The 14386-nt window shown below is 34.1% G+C and overlaps 1 protein-coding gene across 1 annotated transcript; it reads left to right on the top strand.

The window, feature by feature from the left end:
- The first annotated feature begins 4358 nt into the window (after positions 1–4358).
- LOC117920818 (alpha-soluble NSF attachment protein-like) lies at positions 4359–13720 on the top strand. The gene is made up of 9 exons (XM_034838462.1): positions 4359–4588; positions 5286–5335; positions 5427–5499; positions 7056–7135; positions 7540–7691; positions 11639–11798; positions 11879–11926; positions 12336–12416; positions 13343–13720. Exons 1-9 carry the CDS (start codon positions 4444–4446, stop codon positions 13421–13423), a joined length of 870 nt encoding a protein of 289 aa, XP_034694353.1. The 5' UTR covers positions 4359–4443; the 3' UTR covers positions 13424–13720.
- Positions 13721–14386: the final 666 nt, after the last annotated feature.

The following is a 14386-nucleotide window of genomic DNA, read 5'->3' as shown; positions in this document are numbered from 1 at the left end:
TAACCATAACCTTATCTTGTGTTGTAATTTTTTTTACTTGAATTTTGTGTGTTTAAGGATATCTAACCAAAGAAAATGATTGGTTGTGGTATTAGACGAGGGAAATTGTATTACTTGGACTTGTTGTCAAAGAGTTCCAACATGTTATGTCAAGTTTTGATGGTGGATGGTTCTATAAGGGAGAATAAGAAATTTGAAATTTGGCTATGACATCAACATTTGGGGCATGTTTCTTTTAATTACCTAAAAAATTATTTCTTAGTTTGTTTGCAAATCTCAACATTTTTAGCTTCCATTGTGATGTTAGTGAACTGTCAAAGAGCCATCGTGCTTCATTTTCATTAATTTTGAATAAAAGTCCACTCCCTTTTATGGTTATGCATTTTGATGTCTAAGGTCCATCCCATCCAAAGTTCCTACTTTAGGTGGATCACGCTGGTTCATTACTTTTATTGATGACTATACTAGGATGACTTGGTTATACTTAATGAAGCCAAAAGGTGCAATGAACTTATTATTCTAAAATTTTTATAAAATGGTTAGAACTCAATACAATGCCCATGTTCAGATTCTTTACAATGATAATAGCAACAAATACTAGAGTTTTAAACTTCAATAATATTTGAAAGCACACGAAACTATTCATCAGATTACTTATTCTAATACACTCTAGCAAAATAGGGTGGTAGAGCATAAAAATTGACACTTGTTGGAGGTTATTAGTGTCTCAATGATCAAAGCTCATATGTCATTGTCTTATTAGGGAGAAACACTTACTTCTACAACATATTTTATCAATTGGGTACCTTCTAGCTTTATTGACTTCCATATGCCATTTCAAGCTCTCACAAATGTAGTTGTTGCCTTGACCATTCCAAATTTACCTGGCTTATGTCTTTAGTTATCTAGCATTTATACATCTCCATAAACATTAATGCAACAAGTTGACTCATCAAGCATTATGATGTGTCTTTCTTGGATATGTTTTGCATAAAAAAGGGTATTGGTGTTATCATCCTCTAAGTCGATGAATGTTTATCACAATAGATGTGGTGTTCCATAAAAACTCAATATATTTTCCTTTGAGCCTAAACTTCAAGGGAGTATTAGAAGGAAATTTAGACTCTAGATTATGATTTTCTAGAGCATGATTATCAAACTTCTAAGGAAGACAAATCCCATGAATTTGGTAACCAGGATTCTAGTGGTGATAACTCACAAGGTAAACCAGCCAATCAAGAAATGGGTGAATTAGATTTGAGTGGTGTAATTTTAGATCAAAGTGATGATGAACACCTAAAAACTAAAGTAGTGACAGAATCATAAGGTGCAGTTTCATCACCTTGTAAGCTATTTGAGCTTGAGTCCCTCACTAATGTACCACACCAATCAATTACTAAGGATGTTCTTGATTTAGTGTCTAAGTCATCCATAAAACAATTACCCTCACGTCACACTAAAGGTATTCCTAAACCCACATATAAACCTGAACTTTCAAGTAAAGTTAAATATGCCATGAGTCATTATGTGTCTAACCACTATTTGTCATAATCAAATCAATCATTTGTAAATCAATTATCTATTGTAGCTATTCCTAATAGTGCATAGGAAGCCTTGGCTAACCTAAGGTGGAAAGTTGTTATGAATGAGAAGATGAATTCATTGCAGAAAAATGAAACTTGAGAACTTATTGATTGCCCACCATGAAAGAAGCCAGTTGGATGTTGATGCATTTACATAGTGAAGTACAAAGTAAATGGTACAATTAAATGATTTAATGCATGACTAGTGGCAAAAGGGTATACCCAAAACCTATGAGATTGATTACACAAAGATATTTGCACTAATAGCAAAAATCAACAGACTTCAAGTATTGTTATTTTTGGTTCCAAACTTAGATTAGCCATTACAACAATTTGATGTGAAATATGCCTTTTTACATGGCGAATTGTCTAAAGAAGTCTACATGGATCGCCAACCAAGTTGCATGACATTGGAAAGTCATAATTAAAAAGTGTGCATATAAATAAATCATTGTATGAGTTGAACAAATCTCGAAGAGCTTGGTTTGGAAGACTCATAAAGTCAATGACAGTTTTTGGTTATTATTAGAGTTATTCATATTACACCTTATTTCTGAAGAAACAATAGGTAAGATCACCACACTCATTATGGTTATAGGAAATGATCCTAAAGAAAGAAAGACTTTGTAGAATTACTTATCCAAAGAATTCAAAATGAAAAATATAGGTCATTTGAAATATTTTCTTGGGATCAAAGTGCCGCAATCGAATAAAGGAATGTTTCTATCTTAAAGAAAATATTACAAGAGATTAGAATGTCAAGATGTCAACTAGTTGATACACCAATGGCAGAAGGTTCAAAGTGATATGTTGAGTCTAATCAAATACCCACTGGTAAAGGGAAATACCATAGACTTATGGGGAGATTAATGTACCTAGCTCACATACGACCCAATCTTGCTTATGTATCGAGTATTGTTAGCTAATTTATGCATAATCTTAGAAAACAACATATGAATGCAGTTATGCTCATTTTGAGGTATTTAAAGTTTGCTATTGGAAAAGGAATTTTATTTATCGAAAATTTAGATCATCAAAGCATAAATGCATATATTGATGCTAACTGGGTTGGAGTAATAGATGATAAATGATGTACTTCTAGTTACTTTACTTTTATAGATGGTAACCTTGTTAGATGGAAAAGTAAGAAACAAAATATTATAATTCGCTTAAGTGCAAAAATTGAATATAGATGTTCACCCTTGGACTTTGTGAAACATTATGGCTAAGGCCACTCTTGAATGATTTGGGCTATCCATCTCAACAATCAATTCGACTTTATTGTGACAATAAAGTTGCATGTGACATTGCCCATAATCCAGTTCAACATGATTGTACAAAGCACGTAGAGGTAGACAAATTCTTTGTTAAGGAGAAGTTAAATGAAAAAATTATAAAGTTGCCTAAGATTCAATCAAAAGACCAGTTGGCCACCATTCTCACCAAAGTGGTGCAAATTGAGCGTTCTCAAAGTTTTTAAACAAGTTAGCCATGTGTGACATCTATGTATCAACTTGAAGGGGAGTACTAAGATTTCTTGATTGATTGTAATTATCCTTAATTCTCTTTATTTTTCGTTTATAGGTTGATTGATTGTAAATCTAGTTGTACATTAATTGTAGACAAGTCATTAAGGTGATAATAAAGCTTGATTTTAGGCAACCTAATTGAGATTGATCCCTATAAATATCGATGTATCATTTCACTACAAATATATGAATGAAAAGAAACATTTCCTTCTATTTTGAGTGTATATAGTCTATAATTTATAACAAATATCTTGAAACCACTTCTATCATGACAGTAGAATATATGGTTCTCTAAAGATGATATTGTATATGCTATTTAACACGACATAATAAATTCAAAGATTTGATTAACAAAATTGAGAGGTAGATATGTTTGTTAAAGACAATAGATTATTTTAAAAGAATTTAATAACTATAGTCACGATCATCTTTTTACATAAACAAATAGGTCTTTGATATATCAGCAAAATGAGGTTATATATATTGGCATCTTGTATATGGAATGCTAATTTTCTTAAATAGTTAGAGATTCTATATGGTACATGTAATTTATTTATTTTTAATATATTATATTTTTATTAAAAAAATATATATAAAAGAAAAATAAATAGAAAAAGATGAAACACATGAAGAGAGATATTTTTATAGTATAGAAAAGAAGAGATTAGTTGACTACCATCTTCTATTTGTAGTAACCATAATATAGTAGATCGTCATCACTAATGGGATGATTTAAGATGAAAATAAATAAGTTGGGAGTGAGTTTTAGATTTTTTTTTAAAATTTACAATATATTCATATATTCCCTTATTATCCCACTTCAATTATAAATGTATTTAAATTTGAAATAGTTTAATTTTTTATTTTCTCATTGTTTTTACACGTTAAATAATAAAAAAAATACTTTGCAAATAAAACAAGTTCTAAAAGTTTATTTTATTTATTTATTTATAAAATATATTTAATTTTAAAAACTTTTAAAAGTAAAAAATGGGGGACGGTATGGGTATGAATGTAGGTTTATATAAACCGACGGGTCGGCAGGGCCGATGTACCCCCGAATCCGGCCCGTTGCGATCCATATGAGCAACCTGCCAAGACAGTGACCAACCATTCTAGAGAAAAATCAGGTTGGAAGCTAAAATGATACTGGGTTGGCCCATTCCACCTCCCAGTCTTTTGAAGTGGGCCCATGGGCTTTTGATCCATCACGCGCTTTTACTTTTCTCTTACCATTTTAGAATCGGAACAGACAGCATCGCATATCCTGCTTCATTCCTCTTTCTCCCCTCCAAAACTCTCTGCAAATTCCTTGAAAGCAAAGCAATCAAATGGCAGATCACATAACTAAAGGAGAAGAATTCGAGAAGAAAGCAGAGAAGAAGCTCAGTGGCTGGGGCTTATTCGGCTCGAAGTATGAAGACGCTGCAGAGTTGTACGAAAAAGCTGCCAATTCCTTCAAACTCGCAAAATCATGTAATTTTCTTTTCTCAGTTGTTTAATGGTTGTGTATTATGTGTGATTTAATATAATTTTGAATTGATTGCTTATTCATTTTGCACACTATCTGATATTGTTGATTTAGGGTTTAGTTCCGTTTAATTTTGTTCAAAATGTTATTTTCTCGAGTTTTTTTGGCAATCAAGGAGAGGTTTAAGGGAATTTGGAAGGATCGGGTTCCATTCCATACTGGATAGGAACTGATGAGCAGACAGTGGAATTTTTATGAAGTGAGGAGGTCATCAGAAAGTATTTAACTGAAATTACCTTAAATTTTCTGCTTGATTCTAGAGAATTTTAGAGAAAAGATGTCTTGGGCCTTGAAAGTTAAAAACTACCAGTCCAGTCTCTACCTATTTTAAGATTCCATGGTCTCATTGATTTCCTTACATCTTTCTTGGTGACCAACAGAATAGGAAGATAACAATTCATCATCGTTTTTGAATGGTGATCTAATTTTCTTTAATTTTTTATTTTGATGTACGTATGGGCATTTACTTTATTCCATCTTTGAATTTTTCTACATTGCTTGTTTGATTTCAATGCCTATATTTCTTTTGGAAACAGTTGACAGCCACTTCAAAGAAATTTTAACCTTCAAAAGGAAGAAAAAGTATTTCTGAAATCCTCACCAACGATGCTTTAGTTAATAGGTCTCTCTGTTTTTATTCAGGGGATAAAGCTGGTTCTATTAACATCAAATTGGCTAATTGTCATTTGAAGGTAAATGTTTTTTGTATTAATTAAAGCTTAAGCATCATTCCCTTACTTATGCCTGCCCTTATTTACGATGTTGTTGGTTTACTATTTACAGTTGGATAGCAAGCATGAAGCTGCTAATGCTTATGCTGATGCTGCAAATTGTTATAAGAAAACATCTAACAAAGGTGAGCATTCTGTTGAACAATAATAGTTAAATAGTAAATAATCATAGATATACACAAGACTAGAATGAAATATATATATATATATATATATATATATATATATATATATATATATATATTGTGTGTGTGTGTGTGTGTGTGTGTGTGTGTGTGTGTGTGTGATTTGCAATTTCGAATTTGTTGAAATGATTTGCATTCTGTCAGGTCATTGCTATTGTAAGAGCACTAAGATCACATGTAAGGTATCATATAATAAAATAATGCCTTTTGGGTGGTCAGTTGGGATGGTCAGAGTCCTAGTTACTATGATTTCCATGTTGTTAGAATCTTAGAACTTAAAACTAGGTGGTGACGCCTAGTTTTATAATCTGAGGAGGGTGTGCATACATTGCAAGTTGGATTAACATATGTATTATTTTGGCTATGAAATCGTCACCCCTACTAGTGCCACTTGGCTTTATTTGCACAATCTGCATGCTAATAGACTGAAGCCTCTCTTTTATGATTGTTTTTATAAATCCTAAGGGGTAAAACTCCTTCAGGTTGCTATGGAATGTACTTGGGTAACATTCAACACTTAATGGTTCTTTTTTTTTTGGAAATGATTGGAGATTAATTGTTTTGCCTTTAATGTCGTGCTAACATCTCTTCCTTTTGTTGGCTTCTCAAGGTGGTCCAAATGGTAATATTTGTCCATTAGACCATGTATTACTCTGTAGTCTAAGGAAGCTTGTTCTTGGCCCCTAACATCATTGTTTTTCAAATTGCATCTCCTTCAGAGTGGTTTATTTTCTTGTTGACTCTAGATTGTACAGAATTAAAGTTGGTTTTCGTATCCTAAACTTAGGCACAGTTCCTTGGTGCAGGCTATGGTTGCACCAACTTCTGATGCAATACTTCACTTATCATCCATTCACTTAGGCCTAGGTTTGTGTTTTGTTTGATAGATAAATCTTTGTTCCAATGGAACTTGAACTTGGAACCTCCCTCAAACCTTCGCAACCTGTTACCACTTGAGCTAGGCCACATGGGCTGGGTTAGGCCTAGTTGTGACCTGCATTATAGAGTATAGTCTCGTTGGCTTTTGATGTCATTCTGGAAGAAATGGTCCTTAGATTGTCTCACACTAATATTTTCCCAACTTATTATAAGTTATTGAAGTTTGAAATCCCCTCATTCTTGGCTGTTAAATTTAAATTGTTAATTAGGCAAACTTTTAATCTCTTATTTGCATTGCATCATTTTTACTGAATAAAACAATTGTGCTCTTATATATATGTACACACAAACACACACACACTTGGTTCCCCAAAATTTTACCTAGAATTTGCATAAAAAAATGATACACTTGAACGCATCTATACAGGAAGTGCCTTTTTCTGTTTGGTGGTTTTGAATTTATTCTAGTTGATCTCAATTTAAGCATGTGACCTCTTTGTTGTTAACTTATGCCCGAGCATTTCCAGAAAATTTCCATTTCCATTTGTATGATATTGTTGCCTTAAACATAGGCCAATCTAAACTTATTGTTGGTTTTGGTATTGGGTTCTCTGCAGAGGCAATAGCATGCTTAGAGCAAGCAGCTGCTATTTTCTTGGAAATTGGTAGACTCAGCATGGCTGCAAGATATTACAAGGTAAATTTTGTACCTAGTCATATTAAGTTCTCTCAAATGCATAATCCTTTCCCAATTCTATTATGCATTTTCTTTTTTATATCTACATATCCAATTGCGTTGGTGTCAAACATGTAAATAATGTGGTTGAACCCTAAGTAGGGAGAGAGTGTTGTTTTCTGTGGCTTTCTTCACCTTGTTGGGCCTTTTAGCGCCTTTATCAATGCCGTATATGCTTTTGTGCACCCTTTTGTTAGTCACTTTTAATTCATTTGATTTTTGACTATCAAATTGAAAAAACATGTAAATAATGTGGTTTAATACACTTTGTTGCATCGATGTACATTTAGTATATTTTTTACAATCATATGATGTGATAAAACTATAAATAACTTAGCTGATTTGATTTATATTTTTTCACTCAGGAAATTGGTGAGCTATATGAGGTTGACCAGAACCTTCAGCAGGCCATTGAAAAATTTGAACAAGCTGCTGAACTTTTCCAAAGTGAAGAGGTAACAACCTCTGCAAATCAGTGCAGGCAGAAGGTTGCACAATTTTCCGCACAACTAGAACAGTAAGTGGCATTTGATATTATTATTATTTTCTTTTTTGATAGATAAAAGGATGTATATTAAATGAGAAGAGGAAGCACCAAAAACAGTGCCCTCAAAGTATACAGGGAGTATACAAAAACAGCCCAAAGTCGCACTCCGAGGGGGAACGGAGAGAAATACACCACCTTTCCTTACTTAGACTCTAACCAATCTAAAAAACTTACAAGAGAAGAAGGGTTCAAAACCATAAATACCCTAACCCAAGACCAAAGATTACATACAAAAGAATATTTTAGTCTTTGAAGCGAAAGCTCCTCATTCCCAAAAGCTAACGAATTCCTTTCCTTCCAGAGTGACCAAAATATACATAAGGGGGCCATTTGCCAAACCTTTTTACGAGCTTTCCCACAAACGCTCCATGCCACCCAAAAAGAGTTTCCTTCACTGTACACGAAAGAGTCCAAGCCACATCAAAAAGGGAGAAAAGAAGATTCCACAGAACCCGTGTCTTTACACAATGAAGTAAAGGTGATCCACCGTCTCTACTTCAAAAAGGCATAGAAAACACATGTTTGCCAATGAGTACCCCCTCCTTTGAAGTTGCTCCAAAGTTAAGACTTTACCTCAAGAAGCCTCCCAAACAAAGAAGGCCACCTTAGGAGGCACACTCACCCTCCAAATACTACCACTAGGGAACAAAGGAGAAATTCCGGGCTCCAAAATAGAATAAAGAGACTTTACTGAGAAAGCGCCACACTTAGAAGCTGTCCAAGAAAGCATTTGATATGATTGTGTATTTACTATTTGAATGAGTTATTTTTAGTCATGATAATTTATAAGCTGATCTCTTGCTGTGGATATTTCTTTTTTGTATTTCTTGCATCCCTCACTTTTTTTTTTATAGGCAAATAGCGAATATATATTAAGGACATCTAAGAAAAAAGCACAACAATGTACACACAGTGTATATGTTTGATGCCCACCAAAGGCATGCTTAAAAAGGAGACTCAAAAAACAATCTCCCTCTCCTTACTTTAAGCTAAGCCAATCTGCAAAGTTAATCATTGACAAAGAGTGGTCACCTATGTACACACTAATCCATTCCTAAAAAGTACCCATGAAATAATTTTCTAATTTGACTGTTCTGAATCTTCCAAAGACCTCCTGTTTTTTTCTTTCCATAACGTACAAAACAAGCATAAGGAGGCTTTCCAATATCTTTTCCCAAAAAATCCATGCCAATAGATTTCCTCTTACAGTGGACTGCATCACCCAAGCTACTCCAAAAAACAGAGAAGTCAATTAGCCATAGGATACTATCTTTAGGACAATGGAGAAGCAAATAGCCAACTGATTCTTCCTCATTTTTGCACATGTTGCATTGATTAGGCATTGTCCATGCCCTCCTTTTAAGTTGATCAAGAGTTAAGGTCTGACCCTAGGTTGCTTCCATGCAAAGAATCTCACCTTCACAAGTACCTATGGATTCCAAAAAATGCTAGAGGGGAAAGGTTCACTTAAGGGTGTCATTTCCTATCTTGTATGCTCTAGTTTCTCTAAAAAATTCTTGGGTGGCAGATATATGGGATGAGATAGGAGCGGGGGGTTATTAGAATCTACATTTCTCTAGACACTCGAATGATTGGGACTTTGGGAGCTGCTAAGACTTTTCTCTCAAGGTTGCAAGACAAGTCATTGAGGAAGGAAAATTTCAATTGGATGATTTAGGAGTCAAAGAATGATGTTTTTTTAGTGAAATCCCTATACTCTCTATTGGATCTAGGGAGTTCAATCACCTTCCCTTTAGGCGCAATTTGGAATTCTTGGGTCTCAAGGAAAGTGAGTTCTTTTTACTTAGGAAGCCACTTATGGAAAAGTCTTGACATTAGATCAGATTCATAGATGAGGATGGCTGCTGACGAACAAATGCTATCCATGTAAAGTCGAAGTAGAATCAATCAATCATATTCTTCTTCATTGCACCGTGTCTAGGGTTCTATGACAATTGTTGTTCTCCTTGTTTGGTGTAGTTTAGGTGCTTCCTTCCACAATCGGAGAAACTCTTTTAGGTTCTATGAGAATCAATCAATCAATCAATTGGATGGCTACTGACGAACAAATGCTATCTATGTAAAGTCAAAGTAGAATCAATCAATCATATTCTTCTTCATTGCACTGTGTCTAGGGTTCTATGACAATTGTTGTTCTCCTTGTTTGGTGTAGTTTAGGTGCTTCCTTCCATAATCAGATAAACTCTTTTAGGTTGCCATGACTCTTTTGTTGGAAGAAAATGGAAGAAGGTTTAGTGAGCAGCTCTACTATGCATTTTTTGGATGTTGTGGAAGGAAAGGAACCTAGAGCATTTGGAAATGAGGAGCAGTTTGAAAATAAGTTGAAATGGTTGTTTCTAAGTAGTTTGTTAGCTTGGGTTGGGATGTATATAAAAGAAGGTTCAATGCTTTTTATTGGTTTTGTAGACTAGGAAGGATCATGTTGAGAGAGAGAGAGAGGGGTTTTTTTGTTTCTCTTTGGTGAATTTGCGACTTAGTGCCCACTATATGTTGCTCATATACTCTGGTATACATATTTCCTTTTTATATATGCACGCACACATATTTCTTTGCTTATAAAAAAGAGTACATATTTCTTTGCTTGTAAAAAAAAGTACATATTTCTTTGCTTATAAAAAAAAGGCATATATTTCTTTGCTTATAAAAATAAAAAATTCTTGCAAAGAGAGAGAGGGGTGACACAATAATGAATGGGAGTTTGGAGAGGTGGGTGCTTGTTTTATGAGGTTGCAAGGGTAAATGATTAGAAGAGATGTAGAGGACACATCATGGTTTGGCAAGAATCAAAGAGCGACATTTTTACACTTAAATCCTTGTACCCCTTGGGTCCAGATGAAGGTTGAGTTCTTTTTGCTTAGGAAGCTTCATGGGGAAAATTTTTACTCTAGATCAGCTCTAAATGAGGGATTGGAGGTTGCCGAGTAGATGTTATTTGTGTAAAGGAGAGGAAGACACAGTGGATCATATCCTCCTTCATTGTTCCAAAGTAGTCATGCTATGACAGTTTTTTTTTGCTCTATTTGGCATTCAGTGGGTGATGCCCTCAGTTAAAGGTGTTCTTCTCAACTGGCATGGATCTTTGTATGGAAGAATGGAAGGAAATTGTGGAGAGTAGCTCCTTGGTATTTATTTGAGAGCTTATTGAAGGAGAAAAATTGGAGAGCTTTTGAGAAGTCCAAGAAGGCAGATCAAGCAATAGGAGATAGCACCTTATACCTACAAAATAAAATAAAATAAAATAAAAAGCAATTAAATAATCTTTTATGTACATGTTCCTGGAATGGGTTAAGATGCATATAGGAGATAGCACCTATCTTTGATTTTATTGTTTAGCTGAGCTATGAGAAAGGTGAGGGAGTCTTTTTTTTTTTTGTGTTCCCCTCTGCTTTTCAGTCCTTTGGTGCCTTGTATACACTTATGCATACTTTTGTGCACCCCTTTGATAGGCACTTTTAATGCATCTGTGATTAGCTATCAAAAAAGAAAAAAAGGAATAAAAACAGCACATATGTATATTAGTCACAATATAAAGTACTAGGTGTGATAGTGTGGGACATGAAAACTTGAATTTCATTTTCTTTATTTTGTTTTTGAATATCTATCCACTTACTCGGACACTTAAAAATTTATTCAGTTATTATAGAACTGGCTAAACTGGTCTGTTCATCTGGGCTGACTAATTTTACTGGTTTTTCTTATTTTGTGGGGTTTGTGGGGTCTGTTCATCAGGCTAGATGGTACATAGTTTCTTGATTCTTTTAATACATTTTGAATTTAAAAAATAATCCATTTTCCTAATGTGAAACATGTCTGAAAATAAAGGTGGAGGTATTTTAACCATGAGTGGTCAAATTTATTTGGTTTTTTTTTTTTTTTTTTTTTCCTTTTTTTATCAGATATCCAAAGGCAATTGAGATTTATGAAGAGATAGCACGACAATCACTCAACAATAATTTGCTTAAATATGGAGTTAGAGGGCATCTTCTTAATGCTGGCCTTTGCCAACTATGCAAAGGCGATGTTGTGGCCATAACCAACTCACTGGAGCGATACCAGGTCCAATTCTTGTTTTCCTACAGCATATTTAAATTTCTTCCCAGAATAGAGATCTGAAAATTTTTCAAATGCTTGTGCAGGAATTGGATCCAACTTTTTCAAGAACAAGGGAGTACAAACTTTTAGCTGTAAGTGGTGATTGTAGGGTAGTAAGGCTTGTATCTTGTCATGCATATCTTGTATTGCAAAGCCCTTCTGTTCATACTGTCTTTTCATGTTTGATTGTTGGATATAGTTGGCTAAATTTATGATTTTAAAAATTTGTAGTGCTTTGTAATATTTTCTCTTTCCCTTCTTCTCTCTCCATCTCTCTCTCTGTCTCACTATATATATATAGTGAATATAATTTCTTCTTTGTAGTTATTTATTTAATTAAATATTGGTATACACCTTGTTGATTTGTTGTCTTGTTTATTGCTCTATCATGATAATGTCTCGTGGTGATTACATAGCATCAGCTAAACAAGGGGTAGTGTTGTTAATTTGTCAGAATATGACTATGTATAATATTGTTTATTTGTTTATTTATTTTGTCAGGATTTGGCTGTTGCTGTTGATGAAGAAGATGTTGCAAAATTCACTGATGTTGTCAAGGAGTTCGATAGCATGACTCCACTGGTATATTCCCTTCTGCCCTTGAAATCTGAGTTTATCTGGTTCTCCTTAATTTGGATTTTGGAGTAACATAGATATCCTGTATTATCCAAGTTTAGTAAACTTGAACCATTTTTTTGTACTATTCATTTAATTGAACTATCAGGTAGAAATATTTTGTTAGAACCAATGGTAAATAATAAAAAAATGATAAAGTGGATTTACAGGTGTTAGATAATTTCTTTGTTTTATTTTATTTCTCTCTTTAGAAATTGAATCCACACTGTTTAGTCTGTTATGCTTGTGGTAAACATGTGAAAAGATAGTCAGATGAACACCCTACTTACATTCATGTTCTGATGATTGCAATTCTAAGTGGTGGACTAAAGGTACTAGATCTGTTATTGCTTGACCTTTCATCAAATTTTTGGTAGATACTGTAAGGTCTATTGATAATAAACTTGATTTCAACTATTTATTTCTTATTTTATGCTATCTAATGGCTTGATCCAATTAACGTATAGTCATGTGGCAACCTCAAAATTGTAATCCTCAACATTGGTTTTGGCATTTTGTAGCACCAAGACGAATAGTAGAAATTCTAGTACAATTTCAACAAAAATTGTTTGACACCATTATTTTTTGCATGGTATGGTACCAGCACATTAGGTCAGATTGGGTTCAATTGGTTAGATGAAACCATTTTGAAGTTGGTTTTTATATATAATGTTAATTTAAGCAGTATCCTGTAGCTAGCTGCACTATCATCATAAGCAACCTCTGTGGCCACCAAGTCCAAGTCCATTATCTATTTCCATTATATTTGATTTACGTGGTCTGTAGTTCCCTATGTGTGTACTTAATTTTGACTCCTTGTATTAACTGCTGCATTTGTGAACATGAGTTAATCTGCTCAAGTTGTAACTGACCTTAAATATCGTGCTGCTTAGGATGCTTGGAAAACCACCCTTTTGCTGAGAGTGAAGGAAAGTCTGAAGGCCAAAGAATTGGAGGAGGATGATCTGACCTGAATAATGAATGTATTATCATTTTGTTGAATGAATGTATTGTCATTTTGTTGAATAATGAATGTATTGTCATTTTGCTTCTTTCACTTTAAAAATCAAAATATACAAAAAAAAAAAAAAAAAAAAAAAAAGCCAGATTGGTTTTGGGTTTGTATCTAGTAAGGCATGATTGTTACCCATAACTATTTTTCACACCGCTTTTGAATTTATAATGATTTCTAGTTGTCTGATTGTGATTTTCATTCTTGTTCAACATTGATAAATTTCAAGGTTTATTTGTGGCATATTTGATTATTTATGTGGAAGAACTTGTAACCTGTTGTTGATATTTGTATTCTGATTGGTGCTGAATGAAAAGAACCAAGGATTGGTCAGTGAAGTGTTTTTGCTTTCATCCACATTTTTTATTCAGAGAATGCATTGAATATTACAGGCTTCTAGAGTCATCTCAAAAAGCCTCTTCCAGACCCTTGTAGCTTGATGAAAGTACAAAGCCTTGAGGCGGGCTTAGATGTCGCCCTTTTGGTGGAAATGGATGGCTTTTCGATGGTTGTGAAGGTAAGTCTTGGGGGGTAAATCTTTTGCTTCATCTATTTCTTCTTCTATGTTCAATGAGGGAGGCACTACGTTGGTTTTGGTTAACAACCTTGCTCCATGGAGGGAGTAGATTTGAGGGGTCTTCTTTTCAATATAAAGGCGACAATGATGGGCATGTGGGTTTGTTTTCCAAAAAGGGTTTGGTTTTAGTTTCCTCAATGTCTCTTTCTCACAACACGAAGTGCACATACCTTAGGTCGTGCAATGAAGGGGTTTTTTTAAGAGAGTTGCCCTAGGTCGGACTTGGAGGGTGTGAAGGATGTTGGGTTTGACAAGAGCCTCGTTGATTTGTCTTTCAAGAACTTTGTCTTCGTCAATGAGTTTCTAAGTTTGCCAATAGGCTTTGAAAAAGAAGTCAAGACCCTTTTG

Source organism: Vitis riparia, chromosome 8, assembly GCF_004353265.1.
Source record: "Vitis riparia cultivar Riparia Gloire de Montpellier isolate 1030 chromosome 8, EGFV_Vit.rip_1.0, whole genome shotgun sequence".
NCBI classification, from domain to species: domain Eukaryota; kingdom Viridiplantae; phylum Streptophyta; class Magnoliopsida; order Vitales; family Vitaceae; genus Vitis; species Vitis riparia.
Note: the sequence above shows the minus strand (reverse complement) of the source record. Positions and strands in the feature narration are given on the sequence as shown.

What these genes read in the sequence shown, in the direction of transcription:
- LOC117920818 (XM_034838462.1), top strand. Translation starts at nt 4,444, where the DNA reads ATGGCAGATCACATAACTAAAGGAGAAGAATTCGAGAAGAAAGCAGAG. An exon ending in TAAGAAAACATCTAACAAAG is followed by an intron (nt 5,500 to 7,055) that starts GTGAGCATTCTG and finishes GGTTCTCTGCAG; the next exon opens with AGGCAATAGCATGCTTAGAG. An exon ending in TCGATAGCATGACTCCACTG is followed by an intron (nt 12,417 to 13,342) that starts GTATATTCCCTT and finishes CGTGCTGCTTAG; the next exon opens with GATGCTTGGAAAACCACCCT.